At 35.2% G+C, this 22579-nt stretch overlaps 1 protein-coding gene across 12 annotated transcripts in view; it reads right to left on the reverse strand.

The window, feature by feature from the left end:
- Nucleotides 1-22579, reverse strand: part of KIAA2026 (KIAA2026 ortholog) — a 114922-nt gene that overhangs the window by 50827 nt on the left and 41516 nt on the right. For all 12 annotated transcript variants that reach the window (XM_036260593.1, XM_036260592.1, XM_036260602.1 and 9 more), the window contains one exon: nt 5261-6678. In XM_036260593.1, coding sequence (XP_036116486.1) covers nt 5261-6678 — 1418 coding nt within the window. The remainder of the gene's footprint in view (nt 1-5260; nt 6679-22579) is intronic.

Raw genomic sequence — 22579 nt, forward strand, 5'->3', positions numbered from 1 at the left:
AAATATGGAGTACAGTTTATCCTTTTACTCTCTTTTACCATGGCATCTTGAGTTGGTCCTCTAGAAGTTTTCTAAATAAAGTTAATTAATTTAACTTAATTTCCACATAATTAAGTTCTACAGTACTATCAACACAGAACTGTACAATCTTTTTTTTTTTTTTTTTTTTTTAACAAATATGAGCCTGGATGTAGACAAATACTGTAGATTACATTACTTTCTCAGTCATTCCCTATAAACCAGCTCATTGCATTTTACACATTTGACAGATCTTATTTCATGCTCACTTCCTTGTACTGGGCTTTCCTTGTCCTGATTCAATTATTTAAAATAGCACTACCTTCCTAGAAATATATCACCCAAAAATAGTATATCACCATCATCATTCAAACAACTTCTAAAACCTCAACTTTTCAACTATACCTTAAGTTTTTCTGTGTTAACTTTTTCAGTGACACCTGACTTAATTATGCCGCCATGCTTTTGCTCACATCATTAACCATTTTTCATCTATCCAATCCCCACTATTTTCAAAGCCCTTCTTCCCCAAAGAAAGCTTCCTGGACTATTTGCACACATTGATTTACCCTCTACTTGACATTTTATAGTCTAATCTTTTTTTCTTTCTTTATTTTTAGAAAGAGAGGAATGAAGAGGGAGAGACAAAAACATCAATGAGAGAGAACACTGACTGGCTGCCTCCTGCGTGCCCCCACTGGGGATCGGCCCGCAACCTGGGCATGTGCCCTGACTGGGAATCGAACCAGACATCTCTTGGTGCGTGGGTCAAAGCTCAACCACTGAGCCACAATGGCCGGGCTCCTTTAATTTTTAAAATTCCTAATTAATTTCAGCTAACTCTACCTGCTCTACACAATCTATAATAGCATATTATGAAAACAACCAAAATGTTCATGAAGAAGGCTGGTTAAATAACTACAGAATACACATAACATAATCCTATGTAGTAATTTAAAACAATACTGCAGAAGTCCATTTATTGCACAAAGATATTCATGGTATACTATCATGAGAGAAAAAAAAAAGTCTGTAAAATGGTGTATATATAGCATGATCCTACTCAAAGTTATAAATATCTTGAAAAGGATATGAAAGATACATATTAAGAAGTGGTTAATCATAGTTATATCTGGGTAAACCATACTTGGTGCACTTATTTATTCAACAGATTCCTACACAATGAGTCAGTCAGTCACTGTGCAAAACCAGAAATAATCCTTATGTCTTCAAGAAAGTTATAGAATATTGAGAATCTAAACATAAATAAACAAACAGTTAATCTTTGTACAAAGCCTGGGCTTTTTGGTCACTTGTATGACATCATCATTTTCAAAGCTGTACCCATGTCCGGCTAGTGTAGCTCAGTGGACTGAGCATCGTCCCATGGACTGAGAGGTTCTGGTTTGATTCCTGGTCAGGGCATATGCCCGGGTTGTGGGCTCTATCTCCAGTAGGGGGCATGCAGGAGGCAGCCAATCGATGTATCTCTCTCATATTGATGTTTCTCTCTCTCTCTCCCTTCTTCTCTCTCTAAAAACATCAATAAGAACATATAAAAAATAAAAATAAAAAAAAAAGCTGTACCCAAAATGTTCAGTAATTCTTTCACACAACTTCATCAGGCTGCAGGGAAACAGGTTCAAACTCATTGCGGGAGAAAGAGAATTTACTTCGTGTCTTTACCTGCTAAAGTCAGTATTTACATTTACTTGAACAGAACTTGTGTGGGAGATAACATTTTTTTCCTTAAAAAAACAACAACAACAAAAAAAAATGCTCAATTTTCATACAATAACTAGTTAATTATAGCAAGATCAAGGTTATAAACAGAGGATCAATGATCCCAAGGTTGGCCACAAATTTAACCTACAGTGCCAAGTACCGCTGACTGTTCTCTGCAATAAATACTCTAACAAATGTAGTGCATTACAACACAAACTAACGGTCTCAAAGTTACTAGTCAATGGTCTTCCAAAGGTTTATATTAAGTAAACTTTTGCCTATTACAGGAAACTCTGCCTTTCCAGAAAACCGACTTAGCTCTAAAATTGACACTATGATGACAAGATACAGGTTAAAAACAAGTTAAAAAAAAGTTTAACTCCAGTTTTTTTGCAACTTGTGTGTAAATATTTCCTAATCTTCCTAATCTATGTAAAGAAATGCTTGCCTTCTCAAAAGCACTTTCACTGACAATTTACTATCCTTTCAGATTTACTGCTATGGAAATTATTAAACTTAATTTGAATCAAGGCTAAAACTTGTTATAGAATAGAGGGGAGATAATAACCAAAATAATCTAGAAATAAATGTAAATGTTGTGAACAGGTCTTATAAATAATTATCATGAAGGGGAAGTATCTGGTGCTATAAGTATACCCATTAAGAAAAATTCTGATGTTCTTCTGTAATGTTTCCAAAAGTAGGGAATAGGCTTAAATAATTAAAAAATGAATTCAAAATTTTTAAAAAGCAGAAAGAAAACTCCCATCTTGAAAAATAGATAAAAATGCTTAAAGTTACAAAATGGCCTCATGGTGTGTTAAAATTATGAAATCATTTTTAACCAATTTCCCTTTATGCTTTCTACTAAAAATCATCTCCCATCACAACGAGAAGGCTTACTAAATTTGGAGATGCAACCAATACTACAACATAAAAGGAATCACCAGATCAACTACATGTAGAATTTAGTGCACCCTAAATTAAGTTTCATAAATCAGTCATGGATGACACAGCTTATCCCAAAGCATATGCTATACAATACTATAATTTAGAAAATAACAAAAACAAACAAACTCTGTGTTCAAATAAACTTAAAAAATACTAAGTTAAAAAAAACTAAAGTTTCCTTTTCTTCAAGACTTTGCAGAGTCCTTAATATACAGGCACATACTCAATTAACCACAATTCTAAAGTCCAAAAGATTCTGAAAACTAGTTTAAAAACTTAATTTATATGGTAGCAAATCTGACCTGAATTGTTATGAGGTTCTTAATAGTCTTCATCTCATTTAGTCTGACTATTCATACATTTTTTTTTCTGTAGAAATTATATATTTCATTAAAGAGGCTGCTCCAAGCTTCACTGCAGATGTTATTTCATAAACACTATATACATCATTAACATCCTTCTAAAATCTAAAGATTTCTGAATTCCAAAACATAAAATGCACTGTAGACTTGTACTAATGTGCAATATGAGTCTATAAGAGGAACAGCTCCCAAACCTATCACCATGAGCTCACTCTTAAAAAGAGAAAGGAAATACTGGATTCAACAACAAGTATGCTCAAAACTGACTATAAAAGGCCACACAATGTCTCATATCTACTAAAGAAACCCAGGGCAAAATGATGTAAAACAAATGTTTTGTTGTTGTTACAACATTTTATGTAACAATGTAATAACAGTAAGAAATTTAGTATCTGATGAAGAAAGAGAATTGGCCTATGCTTACCCAGTGATAACAATGGACAAAGAAACTGTATTTACCAGATCCAAGTATTTTTGTCACTGAAGAATGACTTCCTAAAATTTGCTCTGAAGATAAAAATGAGCAAGTGTATAGACAAATACATTATTTTCTTCTATTTCATGCCTGTAAGCATTTTCTCAACTAAAAAAGGTGCAGAGAGAGTACACAACTGCTAGATGAATTTGCTTCTGACTTTTTTCATTCACTTGTCTAGAACTGGACATGAAATTCTCATAAATTTTCTATCTGATCTACATTCTGAATTTATTATTTCAAAAATGTAGCAACACTTTATTTTCTTACAATGTAAATTCATTTTAACCCAATCCTTAGCAATTAATATTTTTATTCTGCTATATCAATAATTGTTAATTATATAAACCACTTTAATTCATAATTAAGTTTGAACACATGAATAGTAGGTTATAAATAAACACTTAATAAAGGGTTTTAGGAAATAAAGGGTATTAATAAAACAGTATTACATACTTTAGAATTGGAAAGTTTTTCAAATTTAAAAATATTTAATATTTCAGAGGTTAACATTTCAGAGAACTAGCCAAATCAATCAAACTAAATGTATATAGACTAATGAATTGCTTGTAAAATTTAAAAGGTTTATTTCTGAAAGTTACTTTAAAATATTGTAGCTTTTTATTGCTTGGATCAATGTGGACCACTATGCAATTTTCAGTTCAACAAATTAAACCTGTTTTTGCTAGCAAATTTTATAATACTTCTTTATCAATGATACAGTACACATACATTTTAAAATACATTTAATTATATTTAATGATTTAGATAACTAAGGTATAACGGCTATTATAACAGTTAAACTAAATTTATGCCCTCATTTGTCAACTCATTTTCAAATTACTGCCAAATCTTAATTATCTTTGTTACTGAGGCAGGGAATAAAAACCGAAATCCACAAATAATGATGATAAAGCACAATTTATTTTAGTAAACAATTCAAGTTTTTCCTAGTCAGGCAATTTTTTATTTAGGTTAATAAATGAAGTTAATCATCTGCTTTTATCTCATCTATCCTCTCAATGAGACATTTAAACTGATTAAAAGGCAAAGAATAGGAAAAGCAAAAGCACCCGAGTAATTAAAAAAACAGAGCAATCACCCACTGAATACCATATTTATAGATTTTTTGTTTTCTTGTTTAAATAGGCATGTGATAAATATATCATTTAAATTCAGTGTAAGACAAATTTACAAATCCTTTTATAAAAATGAGTCATGTCTTACTAGTTGATATAGCTCTTCCCTTACATTTCATTAACACTTTCTGGATATGCAAATACAAATTAAAAACAGAGTGCTGAAAAATATATGATGTGGGAAAAAACTGAGACCCAAGAAGACAATCTGACCCGTTTTTGTTTAAGAAGTTAGTTGCTATGAATTTTAATTCTGGGAATGGTATCTCCTGATATCAGTGTTTTTCCATTAGAGTGTACTGCTCTTACCCAGGGGAAAAAAAAACACTTCTCATCAGTGATGGACAGCATCACTTATGGAGAAACTGGACACATAACGTCCAAAGACTTTCAGTTGAGAATTGCACCAGTATTTTTTATTTGTTAGTAATAAAACCTCTTCTGCTCTGGGGATAAAACTTGACACACACGCACACACGGGCATGCTCACAACCACATATGGACACATGTGCATTTCATTCTGTTAATGTCTAATTGAAAGAACTTGAAGTATGCTTAAATGTAATTCTCACCCATTTGTGTTAGCTTACCAGATTTGTGCTTCTTGCGTTTTGCTTTCTTTTTGATGATCAATAACTTATTCTGGATCTCAGGTTTGTAAGACTTGAATGCAAGAGAATGAAGACCTTCACGCTTTCTCTGTAAGTTTTCATTCATAACATCTTTTAACTTCTTTTTTTTCTTTTTCTTCTTTTTTGCCCTCATTTTAGTTAGCTTGAGTTTCTTGTGGCTCTGCAGTGACTGGTCTAATAGAATATCCCTTACAACTTTGTGGCAGCTAATTTCTGCGTGATCACTGTGACTTCCATTTACATGTATTTGGCAAGATTTCAGAGCATTTTCTTTGAATGGACTGGGTTCAGGCTTTACTCTGGAAGCTTCACCATATCTTTCGTGATTTTCTATAAACCTTATTTCACCTGGACTGAGAGGTTCTCCAAAGCCAGTAACTTCCCCTGGACTCCCTGGTTTCTCTAAATTTTCTTTACAACAATCAGTTTTCTTAATTTCACAGGGCTTGCGAATTCTAATTTCACAGTTGGATTTCACTCCCATTTCAACAGAGATGTCATGATTATCCAAGTTCATTTTAGCAGGGCAGCAAGTTGGATCAAAATTAATTTCTTGCTCTTTCTTGAAGGCAGAGGGCAAGCCTTCTCTACTACACCTATGTTCTCCATTACTTGTACTAAAATAGTCATACTTCAATTTCTCCAGTTTAATCCGAGGTACTCTTTGTATTTTAATGGGTGGAACTGGAAATTCTGGGGCCTGAAAAGGTCTCTGCTTGTAAATCCGTACATCTGCACCACAAAACTGTGGAAAATGTACATAAGCATTCTCCAAATAATCATAACCAAGGATAACTTCCCTGCACTCATGAATAGGCTGTCCAAGTACAGCATCTTGAACTTCTTTTTGCGTTTCATACACAAAGTCACAAAGACCCTTAAGTAACCACACTTTTTGGTGGAAAGGTAGTTCATGAAAAGGTTTTTCTTCCAATGGATTAACTTCTCCAAGAACTTTAAAAAACTGAGGACACAACCCAAGTTTTTCAGCACAGTTATTGGGATTTTCAGTCTGCCCTACAGCAGTGTACCACTGTTGTACTTTCTGTCTCAGTGCTGCCTCCCAGGTCCTGTAAGGCAAAGTAGGTCTTCGATGTAAGGTAGGTCTGCGATGAGGAGGACTTAATAGAGAAGTCATTATTTTAGACAAAAAAGCATTACACTGAGGCATAAGAAGACAACGTTCCAATTCATAAAAGACTATTTCTGGCAAATTTAGAATTTGCTGGGCTAAACAAAGGAAATGCCCAATAGCTGGAATTTCCCACATGGTCTCCATACAAGTTGGAGCTGCTTGAGCTAGAAGTCTTCTTTCCCATTCTTCTATTTCCTTTTGACTAGCTTCTTCTGCTTCTTTTCTTTCCTGCTCCCGAAGCCTAAAGAAAATTTAACAAAATATACCATCAGTGCTTAAAGTAGAGGATGCCATAAAATAATAAATTTTAAGTATATCACATTTATCTTCAATCAACAAGGCAATTGGCTGGTACAGTTTTCAGTATCAGTACAAAGTGTCCTATTAGATGTACCACTATTATTATTTTTTCAGATGAAGAATACACATTTATCATGAGTTTTATTGATAGAGGATTATCACTGACAATATTGCCACTCCAAGTAAAATTCTTATAATGTGCATCAACTTCAAAATAAATGAAAAACAACAAAAAAAGTAAAGCATGTTTTCTAAACAAAGGCAGTTTAGTGCTTTCTAGAAGTAATGTGACATCATATAGGAGCTATAAAGATGTTTACATCCTTTGAGCCCAAAATTCCATTCCTAAAAGTTATACTAAAAAAATAATTCACTATAAGCAAAAAGTTATGTGTTGTCAGTGTTAACTAGAATTTTATCATATAGTAAAAACAAAATTATAAAAAAGTTGTATTACACAACTGAAAAATAAGCTGGCTATATTATACAGCCTTAAGGTTAAAATTATGAATATCATGTATAAACACAAAAATATCAGAACAAAACACAGTACTTAAAAAACAATAGCAATGATAAAAATATGCATACATTGGACAAGGACACAACAGCATTTCAAAAATAAATGACTCCTAGGTCGATTGTGGGTATTTTTTGCCCCTTAAAATTTTCTTTACTGACACTGCTAAAAAACCTTAATTAAAAAATTTTCGCCCTGGCCGGTGTGGCTCAGTGGTTAGAGCGTTGGCCCGCGGACCAGAGAGACCCAGGTTCAGTTTCTGCTATGGGCATATACCTCGGTTACAGTTTGTCCCCAGCCCCGGTTGGGGTTGTGTGGGTGGCAGCCAGTCGATGTGTCTCTCTCATATCAATATTTCTCTCTCTCTCGCTCTATCTGAAGATAAATGCAAAAAAATGTCCTCGGGTGAGGATAAAAAAAAATTTTCATTAGATGAAAAGATAGACGTAAATCTTTTTGATCTCATATTAGGCAATGTGTTTTTAGATATACCAAAAGCATAAGCTTATTAATATAAGAAAAATAATAAAGTGGACATCATAAAAACTAAAAGTTTTAGTACTGTGAAAAGACAACCTGCAGGAGAAAATTTTTGCAAATCATGTGTCTAATAAGAGACTTGTATCTAGAAAACATAAGGAACACTTTACAACTCAATAATAAAGACAAATAACTGGATTAAAAATGCACAAAGGATCACAATGGATATTTCTCCAAAGATGTGAATAAGCACATGAAAAGATGCTCAACATTGTTATCCACTAGAGAAATGTACATCAAAACCACAACAAGATATCAATTCATACCCACTAAATTGACTGTAATAAGAGAGATTAGTATTGGTAAAAAGGTGGAGAAACTGGAAACTTTATACACTGTAAAGGGTACAGCTGCTTTGGGCAACAGTGTAGCAGTTCCTCAGAAGTTAACGATTATCATGTGATCCAGCAAGTCTACTCTTAGGTTTATGCCCAAAAGAAATAAAAATTTATGTTCACACAAAAATCTGTATGTAGCCCTGGCCAGTTTGGCTCAGCGGTTAGAGCGTCGGCCTGCGGTCTGGAGAGACCCGGGTTCGGTTCCCACTAAGGGCATGTACTTCGGTTGCAGTTTGTCCCCGGCCCTGGTTGGTCGTGCGGGTGGCAGCCACTCAATGTGTCCCTTCACGTCGATGTTTCTCACTCTCTCTCCCTTCCTCTCTCTCCCTCCCATTCTATCTGTACAAAAAATGGAAAAATATCCTCGGGTGAGGATAAAAAAAAAAAAAAATCTGTATGTAAATGGTCATAGTAGCATTATAGACAATAGCCAGAGTGGAAACATCCCCAAAATCTCTCAAGTCCTGAATGGATAAATAAAATGTGGCATATCCATACATGGAATTAGTATTTGGCAAAAGAGCAAATGAAGTGTTGATACATGCTACAACAGGGATTAACCTTGACAACATGATACTAAGTGAAAGAACTCATCCACAAAGACCAAGTATTGCATTATTCAATTTATTTGAAATGTCCAGAAATCTATAGAGTCAGAAAGTAGATTAGTAGTTTCCAACAATTGGTCAGGGAAAATGGAAAAAACAATTAACAATCTTTCTTTTTGGGGTGATGAAATGTTCTAAAATTGACTGCAAAACTCTGTGAATATACTAAGAATAACTGATTTTTACACTTTAAATAGGTGAACTGTACTGTGTATGAATTTTGTTTAATGAAGCTGTATAAAAAAAGAAATTAGCTCTGACTGGTTTGGCTCAGCGGTTAGAGTGTTGGTCTGCGGAACCCAGGTTCGGTTCCCGCTAAGGGCATGTACCTTGGTTGCAGTTTGTCCCCGGCCCTGGTTGGGTCGTGTGGGTGGCAACCACTCAATGTGTCCCTTTCACATCGATGTTTCTCTCTCTCCTTCCCTCCCACTCTATCTGAACAAAATACAGAAAAATGTCCTCGGGTGAGGATAAAAAAAAAAAAAAAAAAAAAAGAAATTAAAGCATATAGAGTTTTGGGGGGAAATTAGAATAAGAACAAATGAGAGAAAATATAATAATGTATCTTATTCTTGATTTTTCAAGAGTGAGAATGCTTCCTCCAGAAATGATGGACATAAACAATGAAATGTAATTAATTCTTGGGCTTTAAATGAAAATCGAGGTATGTCTGATACTGGCTATTTTTCTGTGCTATCATACTGTAAATTGTTAAAATACAGAGTAAGAACATTATTTTAGCAATATCAGAATGTTCTCTTTTATTGAACAAGCCTACTTTTATATTTTTTGGCCGAGAGGTCATATTATAACTACCTTCCTATTACAGATACAACAAATTATTTGATCAACTAATTCTAGTTATTAAAAAAATTAAACTGTCGCCTGGCCGGTGTGGCTCAGTGGATTCAGTGTTGTCTCATGGACTGAGAATTCCCAGTTCAATTCCAGGTTAGGGCACATGACCAGGTTTCGGGCTCGATTCCCAGTAGGGTCTGTGAAGGAGGCAGCCGATTGATGTTTCTCACATTAATGTTTCTATCTCTCTCTTCCTTCCTCTTTCTAAAAAAATAAAAATAAAAGAGTCATTTGTGATTTGGTATTTATGTATATGATTACATTTGAACACCCAAACAATGCTACATATTCTTTTTTTTTTAATTAGGATTTTATTTTAAACTTATCTTTATTATACTATTATTATTTTTTTTATCCTCATCCAAGGACATTTTTCCATTTTGGTTCAGATCGAGTAGGAGAGAGAGAGGAAGAGAGAGAGAGAGAGAAACATCGATGTGAAAGGGACACATCGAGTGGCTGCCACCCACACAACCCAACCAGGGCTGGGGACAAACTGCAACCAAGGTACATGCCCTTAGCGGGAACCGAACCCAGGTCTCTCTGGACTGCAGGTCAACATTCTAACCGCTGAGCCAAACCGACCAGGGCTTAGCTTGATTCTTGAATGTATTACAGATGTCCCTCCTGTTTCCCCCACTGATCCCATCCCGCCCCACTCCCAACCCGCTCCTGCCTTCCCCACACTATTGCCTGTGTCCACTGGTTATGCATATGTGCATATAAGTTCTCTGGTTTATCTCTTCCTGCCCCCAGTTTCCCTTTGAGGTTCTTCAGTCTAACAAACCAATTTGTACTTCTTAATCCCTAATGCTACATATTTTTTTAAATTTTATTTTATTTATTTATTTTTTAAAAAATATATATATATATATTTTTTATCCTCACCCGAGGACATTTTGTTCACAGAGAGTGGGAGGGGGGGGAAGAGAGAGAGAGAAACATCGACGTGAAAGGAACACATCGAGGGGTTGCCACCCACACGACCCAACCAGGGCCGGGGACAAACTGCAGTCGAGGTACATGTCCTTAGTGGGAACCGAACCTGGGTCTCTCCGTACCGCAGGCCAACACTCTTAACTGCTGAGCCAAACTGGCCAGGGCTAAAATATTTTTTCTTTATTGATTTGAGAGAGAGAGGAAGGGAGAAAGAGAGATAGAAACATTGATAAGAAAAAACATCAATTGGCCACCTCCTGCATGACCCCCATTGGAGATTTGGCCCACAGCCTGGGCATATGCCCTGACCAGGAATTGAACCGGTGACCTCTTGGTGCATGGGTCAATGCTTAACCACTGAGCCACACTGGCCAGGCTATATATTCTTAATAAAATTTAAAAGTTTTCAAATGTGTTTATAATTTTGAAGTTTTAACTTTTTACTGAATGGGGGCTGATGGTGGACTGGCAGAATCTAGTTTTCCTAATACAAAGCTGATTTCAGTAGAAGGGTGTACTAAAAGCATCAGTCCCTTTCCCTGTACCCAACTAGAGAACTGCAAGGAAAATTATCTTCATAATGGAAGAGGGGAATGGAAAAAAAAAAAATCTCTCCTAAGAATTTATAACTATATGTTGACTTGCATGTGGAGTTTTTACCCACATTCATAATTCCAGGGTGCTCAGAAAAACATCACACTAAGAAATGAGTTGAATGTGGTCTCATTTCAAAACTGTTGTCAGCTACTTGAACAGAAAAAAAATTAAATCTCTTAATGAAATACACCATATTTCTAGATCTTTAGAAACACCCACTGATACAGTTACAAGAAACAAGTTAATAAAGATACAAAATATAAAAGGAAATAAGGTACTATGAAGGATAGGAAAAAATATATATAACCCACCCAAACCTTTAGATATAGAAAGTATAGAACACGGAAAATAAAATGTTTATTAAAAAGAAATCAAAAACATGGGTAAAGTGAAGGAGATTATTAAAAACCACAAAGCAGTTTTGAATAGGAACTAAAGAGAACATCTAACTATAAAAAATGGAAAAATTAAAGGTGGCTCAGTTGGTTGGAGGATGGTCCCATGAACCAAAAGGCTGCAGGTTCAATTTCCGGTCAGGCACATATGGGAAGCAACCAATTGATGTTTCTCTCTCCTTCTTCCTCTCTTCTCTCTCTAAAAAATAAAATAAAATCAATAAAAATATATCCTCGGGTGAGGATTAAAAAATATACAAATAGTAAAATAAAATAATATATAGTTAGCTCCTCAAAAGCAATAAAAACCAGCAGATACTAGAATATCTTTAATGAACTTAAATAATAACCATCAATGTAAATTTTTATTGAGAACAAAAATATATTTCAATAATGAAGACAAAAAAAAGGTATTTTCAAATAAAAACTCAGCATTTGTGATAAACAGACCACCACCTAAAAAAAATTGTAAAGAACATACATCAGATGGAAGGACAGTGATCTTTACTGAAGCTCAGAGATGGGAAAAGAAGAAAAAAGTGGTAATAGGTTAATCTATACAGACATAACATGAAATAATGGTAAAAATGTTTTGTGAGTTTTAAAAAAAAGACAAGATAGAATTAAAATACATTATAAAACTAGCAGATAAGGTAGGCAAAAAAAAAAAAGATTAGAATTAAGTGTTCCAAGATCATTATATTAATCAGAAAGAAGGTATAAATAATAATTTTAGGCTTTAAAGAGTTAATTATGAATGTGAAAATTTCTAGGGTAGCTACTAAAATAAAAAACTTTGTAACATTCTAATTAGAGATGGAAACACAGAAGAAAAAAAAATAATCAAAAGTGGTGTGATGCAGCCAAAGCAGTATTTTGAGGGAACTTTATAGATTGAAAATGTATATTTAGCTAAGAGGAAGAGTTGAAAACCCAATATAGGTACTTATTAAAAGGAAAAAATAGAAAGAGACCAGCAAACCAAACCCCAATGTTAGATGAAAATAAAGAGTGGAAATCAACAAGCTAGAAAAGAAACGTGATAGAAAAATAATCAAATCCAAAAGTTGTTTAAGAACATTAACAAAAACAATAGTTCCTGGGCAGTTTTGATCAAGAAAACACACACACACACACACACACACACACACACACACACACACACAGAAATGAAAATGGGCAAGTCCTATAGATATAAATGATATAAGGATATTATGAGCAACTTTATGTCAAGAGACAACTTAAATGAAATACAGAAGTTTTATGAGAAACAAAATTAACAAAACTGACACACACACAAAAAGAAAGTAAGATTAATTCTGTATTTATTAAAGAAACAATATAACTTAATATCTCCCCCACATAGAAAAATTGGGGTCTTGCCCTGGCCTGTTTGGCTCAGAGGTTAGAGTGTTAGCCCACTGACCAAAAAGTCTCTGGTTCAATTCTGGTCAAGGGCACATACCTTGGTTGCGGTTGCCTGGCCCTGGTCGGGGTCGTGCAGGAGGCAACCAGTTGATGTGTCTCTCTTTTATCAATGTTTCTCTCTCTCTTTCTCTCTCCTGCCCACTCTATCTGAAAAAATAAAAATGAAAAAATATCTTTGGGTGAGGATTAAAAAGAAAAATTGGGGTCTTAAAGCCTCCACTATAAGAATTCACCCCCAAAATTTCAGTCAATTAAACCATTAGAAACAAAATATAAAACAGACAAACTTAATATAAGAAATTACCAGAAAACTTCAAAGAACTAACTTTTGGATTTGAATTTGGCATGGGCAGATTTAAAAAAGAAACAAAAGTAATTTCTAGAAATAAAAACAAAAACAAAATACTCAATATATAGGTTAAATAGCTGATTGTACACAGGAAAAGAAGGTAGAGACAAAGAAATTTCAAAGAATTTTGTTTAAAGAGGCAAAGAAATAGAATATAAGGAAGAGATATAAAGACAGAAGGAGGACAAATTAAAATCCAACAAGCAAGCAACTGAAGCTCCAGAAAATAAGAATACTTAAGAAGGATCAAAGGGGGATGATGATATCAATATTTGAAGAGATAATATATAAGTATTACCCCAAATTGATAGAGGGCACAAATCTTCATTCAGGAAGCTCAAGAAAAGAAATTAATAAAGCCACACTTAGGCACATCACAATAAAATATCAAAGACAAAAACAATCTTACAAGTAGCTAGAGAGAAAAAATCTAAGATATGCAGAAATGACAAAAAGGTTGAGAAATTTTTCAATAGCAACAAAGTAAACCAGAAACGATAAACTATCACTCATAGATTTTCAATCACACACACAAAAAACCCCCAGAACTGATCCTAACTAAAGTAAAAACTTCTAAAGTGTCTTCTGTTTTCACTTAAGAATTAACAAGGAATCAGATTTACACTCCCATCTCAACCAACCAACCAAAAAAAAACCCCTGATAAAATAGATAAAACAATGCTTTTTAAGCAAACAAATCCTGATAGTGATCTCTGAGAGAAACAGACAGGTGAGTCCAACAACTGCCGCAGTTTATTGCCTTGAGGCTTCCAGGCCATAACACGGGGAGCCAAGAGCCCAGAGATACCGATGCAGCTAGGTACCAAAGAGTAGAGAACGGCATAAAATAAGAACACCAAAGATGTACAACCGGTCCCTCTAGAATATTCAGATTAAGTACATGCATGTAAAAAAAACCCCCCACACATAAAAAAAACCACCACCCAAGGCTATGTGTGTGTGGGTGTGGGGGGGGCACCCATGATATTCCCACAAGTCTTACTGGAAAAACTCATAATGCATGGGTCACTGGGTAAAATACTCAGGAAAGTCATGCCTTGGTAGCAGGGAATAATTAATTAGTCCTAGCCTGAGCACAGCATTGCTCTGGACCCAAGTAATAAATCATTAAAGATCCAAAGTAATCAAACTGTTTGCAAGTAACAACTACATTTCAGAAAAAAGCTCAAGATTTATAGGAATATAAAAATACCTGGCACCTACACCAAGATAAAACTTATAATGTTTGGCATCCAAACCCAAACTACCAGGCATACAATGAAGCAGAAACTCATGCCCCATAATGAGGAGAAAAATCAATCAATGAAAACTAACCTAGAAAAGAAACAAATGCTAGATTAGCAAATAAGACCATTAAAGTAGTCATTAAAACTGTAATACATATGGTCAAAAAGTTAAGTAGAGACATGGAAGATATAAAATAGACCCAAATCAAACTTTTAGATATGAAAACTACAATGTATGAAATGAAAATATAGTGAATGGAATCTAATGGTGAATTAGACAAGGCAGAAAAAAGATTAGTGAACTTGAAGACAGTAATAAAAACTACCCAAATTTCTATAGTATATACTTCAGGAAGAAAAAAATGATCCCAGAAAGAAGTTCTAAGGTGTAAAAAAGACTGCAGAACAAATCAATTGTTAATCATGTAAGTAAAAATGAGACAGAGCTAAATTGTTAATTAACAATAATATGTAAGATAGACGAGGCAGCAGAGATCAAAATCAAGAACAGAAATTGAGCATGTAAGTTCCAAATATAATTGTAAGAGAACTGAATCTTAATCTTCTACAGATGAATGTCAATGGATAATGCCAAACTGAAAAATGAAGAAATAGCAATATAAGCATTACTGTATTTAAAAATGTGGAAATAATTACTAGAATAAAGAATTGAAAGTTACAGGTGGATTATTTCTGAGTCACGGACTTCAAGGTGAGTTGAAATAAAGCTACCATCTTTCATCAGAAGTCTTTGAAGATACAAAATGGTGAAAGCATGCATACCATTCTTTAAGAGTTTACAAAACATACATAGAAAATTTAATCCAAAATAATCTATTAATTCAGGAACCAATAAAATGTATGCAAACAAGTAGCATGAAAAAAAAAAAGCAATACATTTATTTACATTTTCTAAAATGAATAAGACATAATACTGTATTTTAGAAAAACCAACCATTCATATTAAATGTTCAGACAAGCTTCTTACTTAGCTGTCAAGGAAAGAATCTCATCTGGTTAGTTAAAGCAGAAAATGAATTTATTTAACTGTTAGTAGGGAGCTTACTTAAACTGTTAAGGATCAGACAGCCAAACTTACAGAGGATATGAAGATATAAATCCCAACCACACTTTGTAAGCTTCTCTAGGAAAAACTAGACTGCCACCACTACTTGGCACCTCTACTAGTAGTAACCTAGAACAATCAGAAGCTCCCACCACCACCTATGTCAGAAGAGAAACTCCCCCGCCCAAGACTGCCACCTCACATTGCTCCTGTGCAATTTCAACTGTGAAGTATATGACTGGATACATTCCTCTAACCTAAGTGGGTATAAGAATATAACTTTTCTGGCTTCTACTCTGAGAAGTCAGTATTTGTAATATGGGAAATTATCAAATGTAGGGAAGGTGTTCAAAAATGCTAAGAGGTCCACAAATGATGAATGCTTACTTCATTAAATCATTGTTATTTAATGTTATAAAAAATATGAAAGTCAATCAATAAGTCATAGTTTTATTTCATTTATTTATTTATTTATTATCCTCACCCAAGGACATTTTTCCATTTTTTGTTCAGATAGAGTGGGAGGGAGGGAGAGGAAGAGAGAGAGAGAGAGAGAAAGGGACACATCGAGTGGTTGCCACCCGCACGACCAATCAGGGTCGGGGACAAACTGCAACCGAGGTACGTGCCCTTAGCGGAAACTGAACCCGGGTCTCTCTGGACCGCAGGCTGATGCTCTAACCGCTGAGCCAAACTGGCCAGGGCTACATTTTTATTTTAAATAGTGATTTCCAAATCAATAAAATACCAATAAGTTTATACAAAAATATGAAACAAGAATGTAAAAAACACACTTTGCCCTGGCTGGTTTGGCTCAGCAGTTAAGAGTGTCAGCCTGCGGACCCCAGGGTTGTGGGTTCGATTCTTGGTCAAAAGCACATACCTCAGTTGCAGGTTTGATTCCTGGCCCTGAATGGGGTTGTGAGGGAGGCAACCAATCGATTTTGATCTCTCTCTCTCTCTCTCTCTGTGTCCCTCCCTCCCCTCCACTCTATCTGAAGACCAATGGAAGGATATCCTCAGGTAAGGATTAACAAAACAAAACAAAACAAAAAAATCAATAAAATAAAAAACTATCTATAATGTATTATATACTTTCCTGCTTATTAAACAAGGTATATAAAATATAACTTAATCTTTCTGTAATGGCACAAGGTCACCATTATAAACAGAATGCAACATTGTCATAAGCAGCTTAAAGACTGTTTTCAGCAACTATAAATTAACCAGCCCCTTCCTTCCACTTTCGCAGAACTTTGACTTGTAGTGTTGCGGTCTCCTAATTCAATAGTGCCTCTATTAAAATCAGCCTCAAGAATGCCTGCTCTCCTATCAGCATTCACCTGAACGTGGCAAGACTACTAAGTCATACTCAGTATTTATTCTTTTGTTCAACACACACCATCTGCCATCTCCTATGCACTGGTTTCTAATGCTGTCCAAATAAATGAAGATAATAACAAAGGAATGCCAGGATTTGGATTTTTGCAATCTGATATTTAAAACAACAACATTATTTTTATAGCATATATTGTACAAAAAAGGGGGGGGGGATGGGGGAAACTATCTACTGTAAATAAAATTAAAATACAGAGTGGGAATTCCTTTCCTTTAACTGGAACAGATCATAAATCAGAGACCTAATTGTTACACTTAAAGGATTAAAAAAAATTACTTTTAGGTTTGCATCTGCCCAGGTGATCAGCTAAAAATGATCAAATGCCCATCACACAACTAAAGCATTACCATTAAAATATGTATTAGATTTGTTCAGCTTGCTGCCATCTTGAATTTCTGATATAAAAGTTGTTTTAATCTACTTAGGATAAAATTTTTATCTTCTCACAACTTATACCAAAGGTTTTTTTGTTTTTTAATCCTTACCTGAGGATATTTTTCTGTTGATTTTCAGATAGAGTGGGAGGGAGGAAGGGAGAGAGAGAGAGAAAAACATCGATGTGAGAGAGACATCAATTGGTTGCCTCCTGCACAACCCCAACAGGGGCCAGGGATTGAACCTGCAACAGAGGTACATGCCCTTCACTAGGAATTTAACTCACAACTCTTCAATCTGCAGGGCAATGCTCTAACCACTGAGCAAAACTGGCCAGGGCAAAGGTTTTAATTTTTTTAAAAAGCCTATACTCTGGGCTAAAGCACAACCACAGTAATCAAATGATCTTTGCAACTTTCCCCATTTTCCAATATGACCTTTCCTTATGATGATTTCAAAGTCCTTTTCTAGATTTAATTTTACATTATCAATAGTCTTTGCTAGTCTCTGACTAACTCTTGGAAGGGTATTAGATTGACAGAACTGATAGATTGATAGAATTTCAGGTATCATGAGATGGTAAGAAAATTGTACAAAGAGAGGCTTTGTTTAGCAGTCCCATGATTCACACACCACATGTTGCTGCCTAAATGTCACATTTTCCTTCTGAGGACTCAAAAGAAATCTTGGGATAGGCTCAAAAGACATTTCAAAGACTCTGCCTGTCGCATTAGCTATATGATGCGTTACAAGTTGAATACTTCTTATATTTTCCATTATAAATGCATCCTTATTTTAGAAAATTTAGAAAACACAGTTGAAAAGAAAAGTCCCACCATTCTTGATACATTTTACATGGGGAATTTTAAAAAATGTTTTTACTGATTTTTTTTTTAGAGAGAGAGGAAAGGAGAGAGAGATAGAAACATTGATGTGAGAGAAACACATCGACTGGCTGCCTCCTGCACACTCCATACTGGGGGATCAAGCCTGCAACCTAGGCATGTGCCCTGACTGGGAATTGAACCGGGACCTCTCAGCCCATGGGACAACACTCAATCCAGTGAGCCACACCGGCCAGGCTCATTCTACCTTTAATGTGAGAAATAGACTGAAATGAGGCAAGCAGAACCACTTAAATTAAGAGAAAATAACAATATTCTGAGAGATGAAGGATCTGGATGGAGCCAGAGAAGAAAGAAGCAAGTGGGCAGATTCAAGAGAGACTTAGAAAATAAAGTTGTCAAGATCTGTGGATGGAGTCAATTTATAAGTGAGGGAAAAGAAGGTGTCATGGATGAATCCCAAGTTCCTAATTTCCATAATCCAATACACAAAAAATGGTGTCACTCACTAAGATGGGGAACATTACAGTAAGACCAAATTTTAGGACAAAAGATATTTTCACAGTTAAGTTTAGATGTAATCAATTTGAAGATATCTACACCAAATATCTTGTTGCTTTCAGATTTATACTCTACCCATCACTGTATAGTTTATCTTTATCAATAAGCAACCTCATCCACTAGCTTCTCGTGGGTTCAGCTAAGGGAGCTCTGGCATCTGATAAGAGTAATAAAGTATTTATTGCAATGGCTTCCTCTCCATGAGGTTTCCTTGAGCTGTGTCCTTTAAAAGAAGGTATCGTCTCAATACAGTCTCTCCTTTGTAACTCCAAGCAAGATCATATATAAATTCAACCCCACACCAAAGGCACATTACAATTAAACTGCTGAAAACTAGTAATAAAGATAAATTCTTAAAAGCAATCAGAGAAATAAAACACATTACATATAGAGGAACAAGATAAGAGAACAGCAGACTTCCCTTCAAAAACTATGTATGGTAAAAAACACGCCATGGTTAAAGTGCTAATAGGAATAAAATACAACCAAAATCCACCCCCACCTCCTTCACGCCCTCCAAAAAAAAAACCTGTCAACACAAAATAAAAGCTCAAAACTTATCACTGGCAGACCTATATTATGAGAAATGTTAAAGGAAGTTCTATAAGGAGTAGAAAAATTACACTAGAGAGCATTGTGGGAAGGGTAAATGTATGGATAAATATAATTTTTTCTTAAATTTCTTTAAATTATAACTATTTAAAGCACGCACAATAACAGTGTACTGGAGTTTATAACACATGTAGAAGTAAAATGTATGACAACAACAGGACAAAGGATGGGAAGAGGTAAATAGAAATATATTGTGAAGTGGTATATAACACTTGGAATTTAACTGGGATAAGTTAGGCACATCTTATAAACAGTACAGAAGACATTAAAAATAATTTTCAAACAATGACTTATACCCAATGAGCCAACAGTGAAGATAACATGCAGTATTTTAAAATGTAAGAAATATTGTCAGGGATTAAAAAGGGACACTCTCATAATAAGAAAAAAGTCAATCCATCAAAAAATATAAAAATCATAAATATGCCCTGGCCAGTTTGACTCAGTGGTTAGAGCATTGGCCCGTGGACCAAAGAGTCACGGGTTTGATTCTGGTCAAGGGTATGTACCTTGGTTGTGGTTCGGTCCCTAGCCCTGATCAGAGTCGTGCAGGAGGCAAACAATCAATGTGTCTGCCTGCGTGTATATGTATGTATGTCTCTCTCTCTCTCTCTCGCTCTCTCTCAGCCCCTTCTTCTCTCCCACTCTATCTAAAGATAAATGGAAAAATATCCTTGCGTGAGGATTTTTTTTTTTTTAAAAAAAGATAAATATGTATGCATCCAATACGAGTTTCAAATTACATGAAATAAAATATTATAAACTGAATTTAAAAAGTAATTTACAATTACATAAAAAACATGATATATGTAGGGATAAAGATAGCCATAAATATGTATAACACTGAAAACTACAAAATACTGCTAAGAGAAATTAAACAATTGTCCAAAAATTGATTGATAACTTCCATGTTGATTGATAAAATCCCCTTAGGTGCCCTGGCCAGAGGTGCTCCGTGGTTAGACTCTTAAGAGTGTTGGCCCGCACCCTGAAGGGGTATCAAGGCATGTCAAGGGCACATACCTGGGTTGCAGGTTTGATCCTGGGCCCTGGTCAGGGCATGTGTGGGAGGCAACCAATCACCGTGTCTCTCTCACATTGATGTTTTTTCTCTCTCTCCACCCCCTTTCCTTCCCTTCCACTCTCTCTAAAAATCAATGGAAAAAATATCTTCAAGTAAGGATTAACAACAATAGCAAAAATCCTTTAAGCTTTTGGTTTTCTGTAAGAATTAACAGTACGATTCTAAAATCACACAGAAATACAAATATCCTAGTATAGGCTAACAATTTTGAAAAAAACACCACCACCACCCTGGCTGGTTTGGCTCAGCGGTTGGAACATCTGCCTGCCGACCAAAGAGTCCTGCATTTGGTTCCTGCTAAGGGCACATACCACCTAAACAAAACACAAAGCTGGAAGACTCATTTACCAAATTTCAGGCTTGCTATATGAAGCTGTAGTAATCAAATCAATATAGTATTGACCTTATAGATAAATGGGACAGAATGGAAAGTCCAGAAAGATTCACAAATATATGTTCAACTGATTTTAGACAAAGATGCAAAAGTAATACAATGGTGAAAGAATAGTTTTTTCAACAAATGATACTGGAAGGATTGTTTATCAATTTATCCTTACCTGAAACCACACACAAAAATTAATTTCAAATGGATCACAGACCTAACCATAAAAAATAAAACTTAAAAATGTTTGGGCAGAAAAGAAGAAAGCCTTCCATAACCTTGGGTAAACTAAGATTTCTTAGGTCACCAAAAGCACAAAACATTTTTTTTTTTATCCTTACCTGGGACATTTTTCCATTTTTTGTTCAGATAGAGCAGGAGCGAGAGAGAGGAAGAGAGAGAGAAAAAAAAACATCGATGTGAAAGGGACACATCTAGTGGCTGCCACTCGCACAACCCAGCCAGGGCCGGGGACAAACTGCAACTGAGGTACGCGCCCCTAGTGGGAACCAAACCCGGGTCTCTCCAGACCGCAGGCCGACGCTCTAAGCGCTGAGCCAAACTGGCCAGGGCCACAAAACATTTTGAAAAACTGAACTCAAAATTAATATTTTCTCTTCCTCAAAAAACAAACAAACAAAACACTGAAAATGAAAAGGCAGGCCATAGACTAGGAGAATATGTTTGCAATGTATATATATCTGGCAAAGTATATAAAATAATAGTTAAATTCAATAATAAACTCATTGGAATGATAAAAATCAGGATAGTGGTTTCTTTTGGTGACAGAGGAAAAATACAGGGAAGCTTGATTACACCTACGTTTAATTTCTTTAAAAATTGCTGGGAAGTGGGTACATGGGCCTTTATTATAATTTTATTTATTCTTTACTCCATGCATAAAATATATATAATTAAAAGAAAAAGTAAACACTATATCCAAAGAGAGAGCTTAATTCATATTATTCCATTAAATCATCACAGTTACTAAGACATTTAAAGAAGAATTTTGTTATTGCTGTTAATCCTCACCCAAGGATCTTTTTCCATTGATTTTTAGATAGAGTGGAAGAGAGGTCAGGGAAGAGAGGGAGAAACATTGACATAAGAGACACATCGTTGGTAGCCTCCGACATGACCCCAACCAGGGCCGGGGATCAAACCTGCAACCCAGGTATGTGCCCCTTGACTGGGAATTGAACCCGAGACCCTTTGGTCTGCAGGCCAATGATCTAACCACTGAGCAAAACCAGCCAGGGCTAAAGAAGGATTTTCTCTCATGTCTTATTCACCTATGGACACACATAAATATATGTAAAACTGGAGCAAAGAAAAAGATTCAGTCATATTTCTAGTTTCCTACTAGTCATTCCTATTTGGCTGCTTAAATGTTTATATTAAAACTTCAAACTTATTAAAAATTGAAGTTCACTAATCTTTCCTCCGACCATGGACTCAAGATCTTCTTTGTTCTTTGTTGGTTCCACCACTTTATAAATTAGAAAGGATAGCATGTTGTTTAAGAGCACAAGCTCTACATTGACCTGTGCACCAAAGAGTTGCTGTTCAATTCCCAGTCAAGGACATGTACCTGGGTTGCAGGTTTGATCCCCAGCCTCAGTTGGTGCTGTGTAGGAGGCAACCAACAGATGTGCTTCTCATATCCTTCCTCCCACTCTATCTAAAAATCAGAAAAAAATAT

This window comes from Molossus molossus, unplaced genomic scaffold (genome assembly GCF_014108415.1).
Source record: "Molossus molossus isolate mMolMol1 unplaced genomic scaffold, mMolMol1.p scaffold_m16_p_14, whole genome shotgun sequence".
Lineage (NCBI taxonomy): Eukaryota > Metazoa > Chordata > Mammalia > Chiroptera > Molossidae > Molossus > Molossus molossus.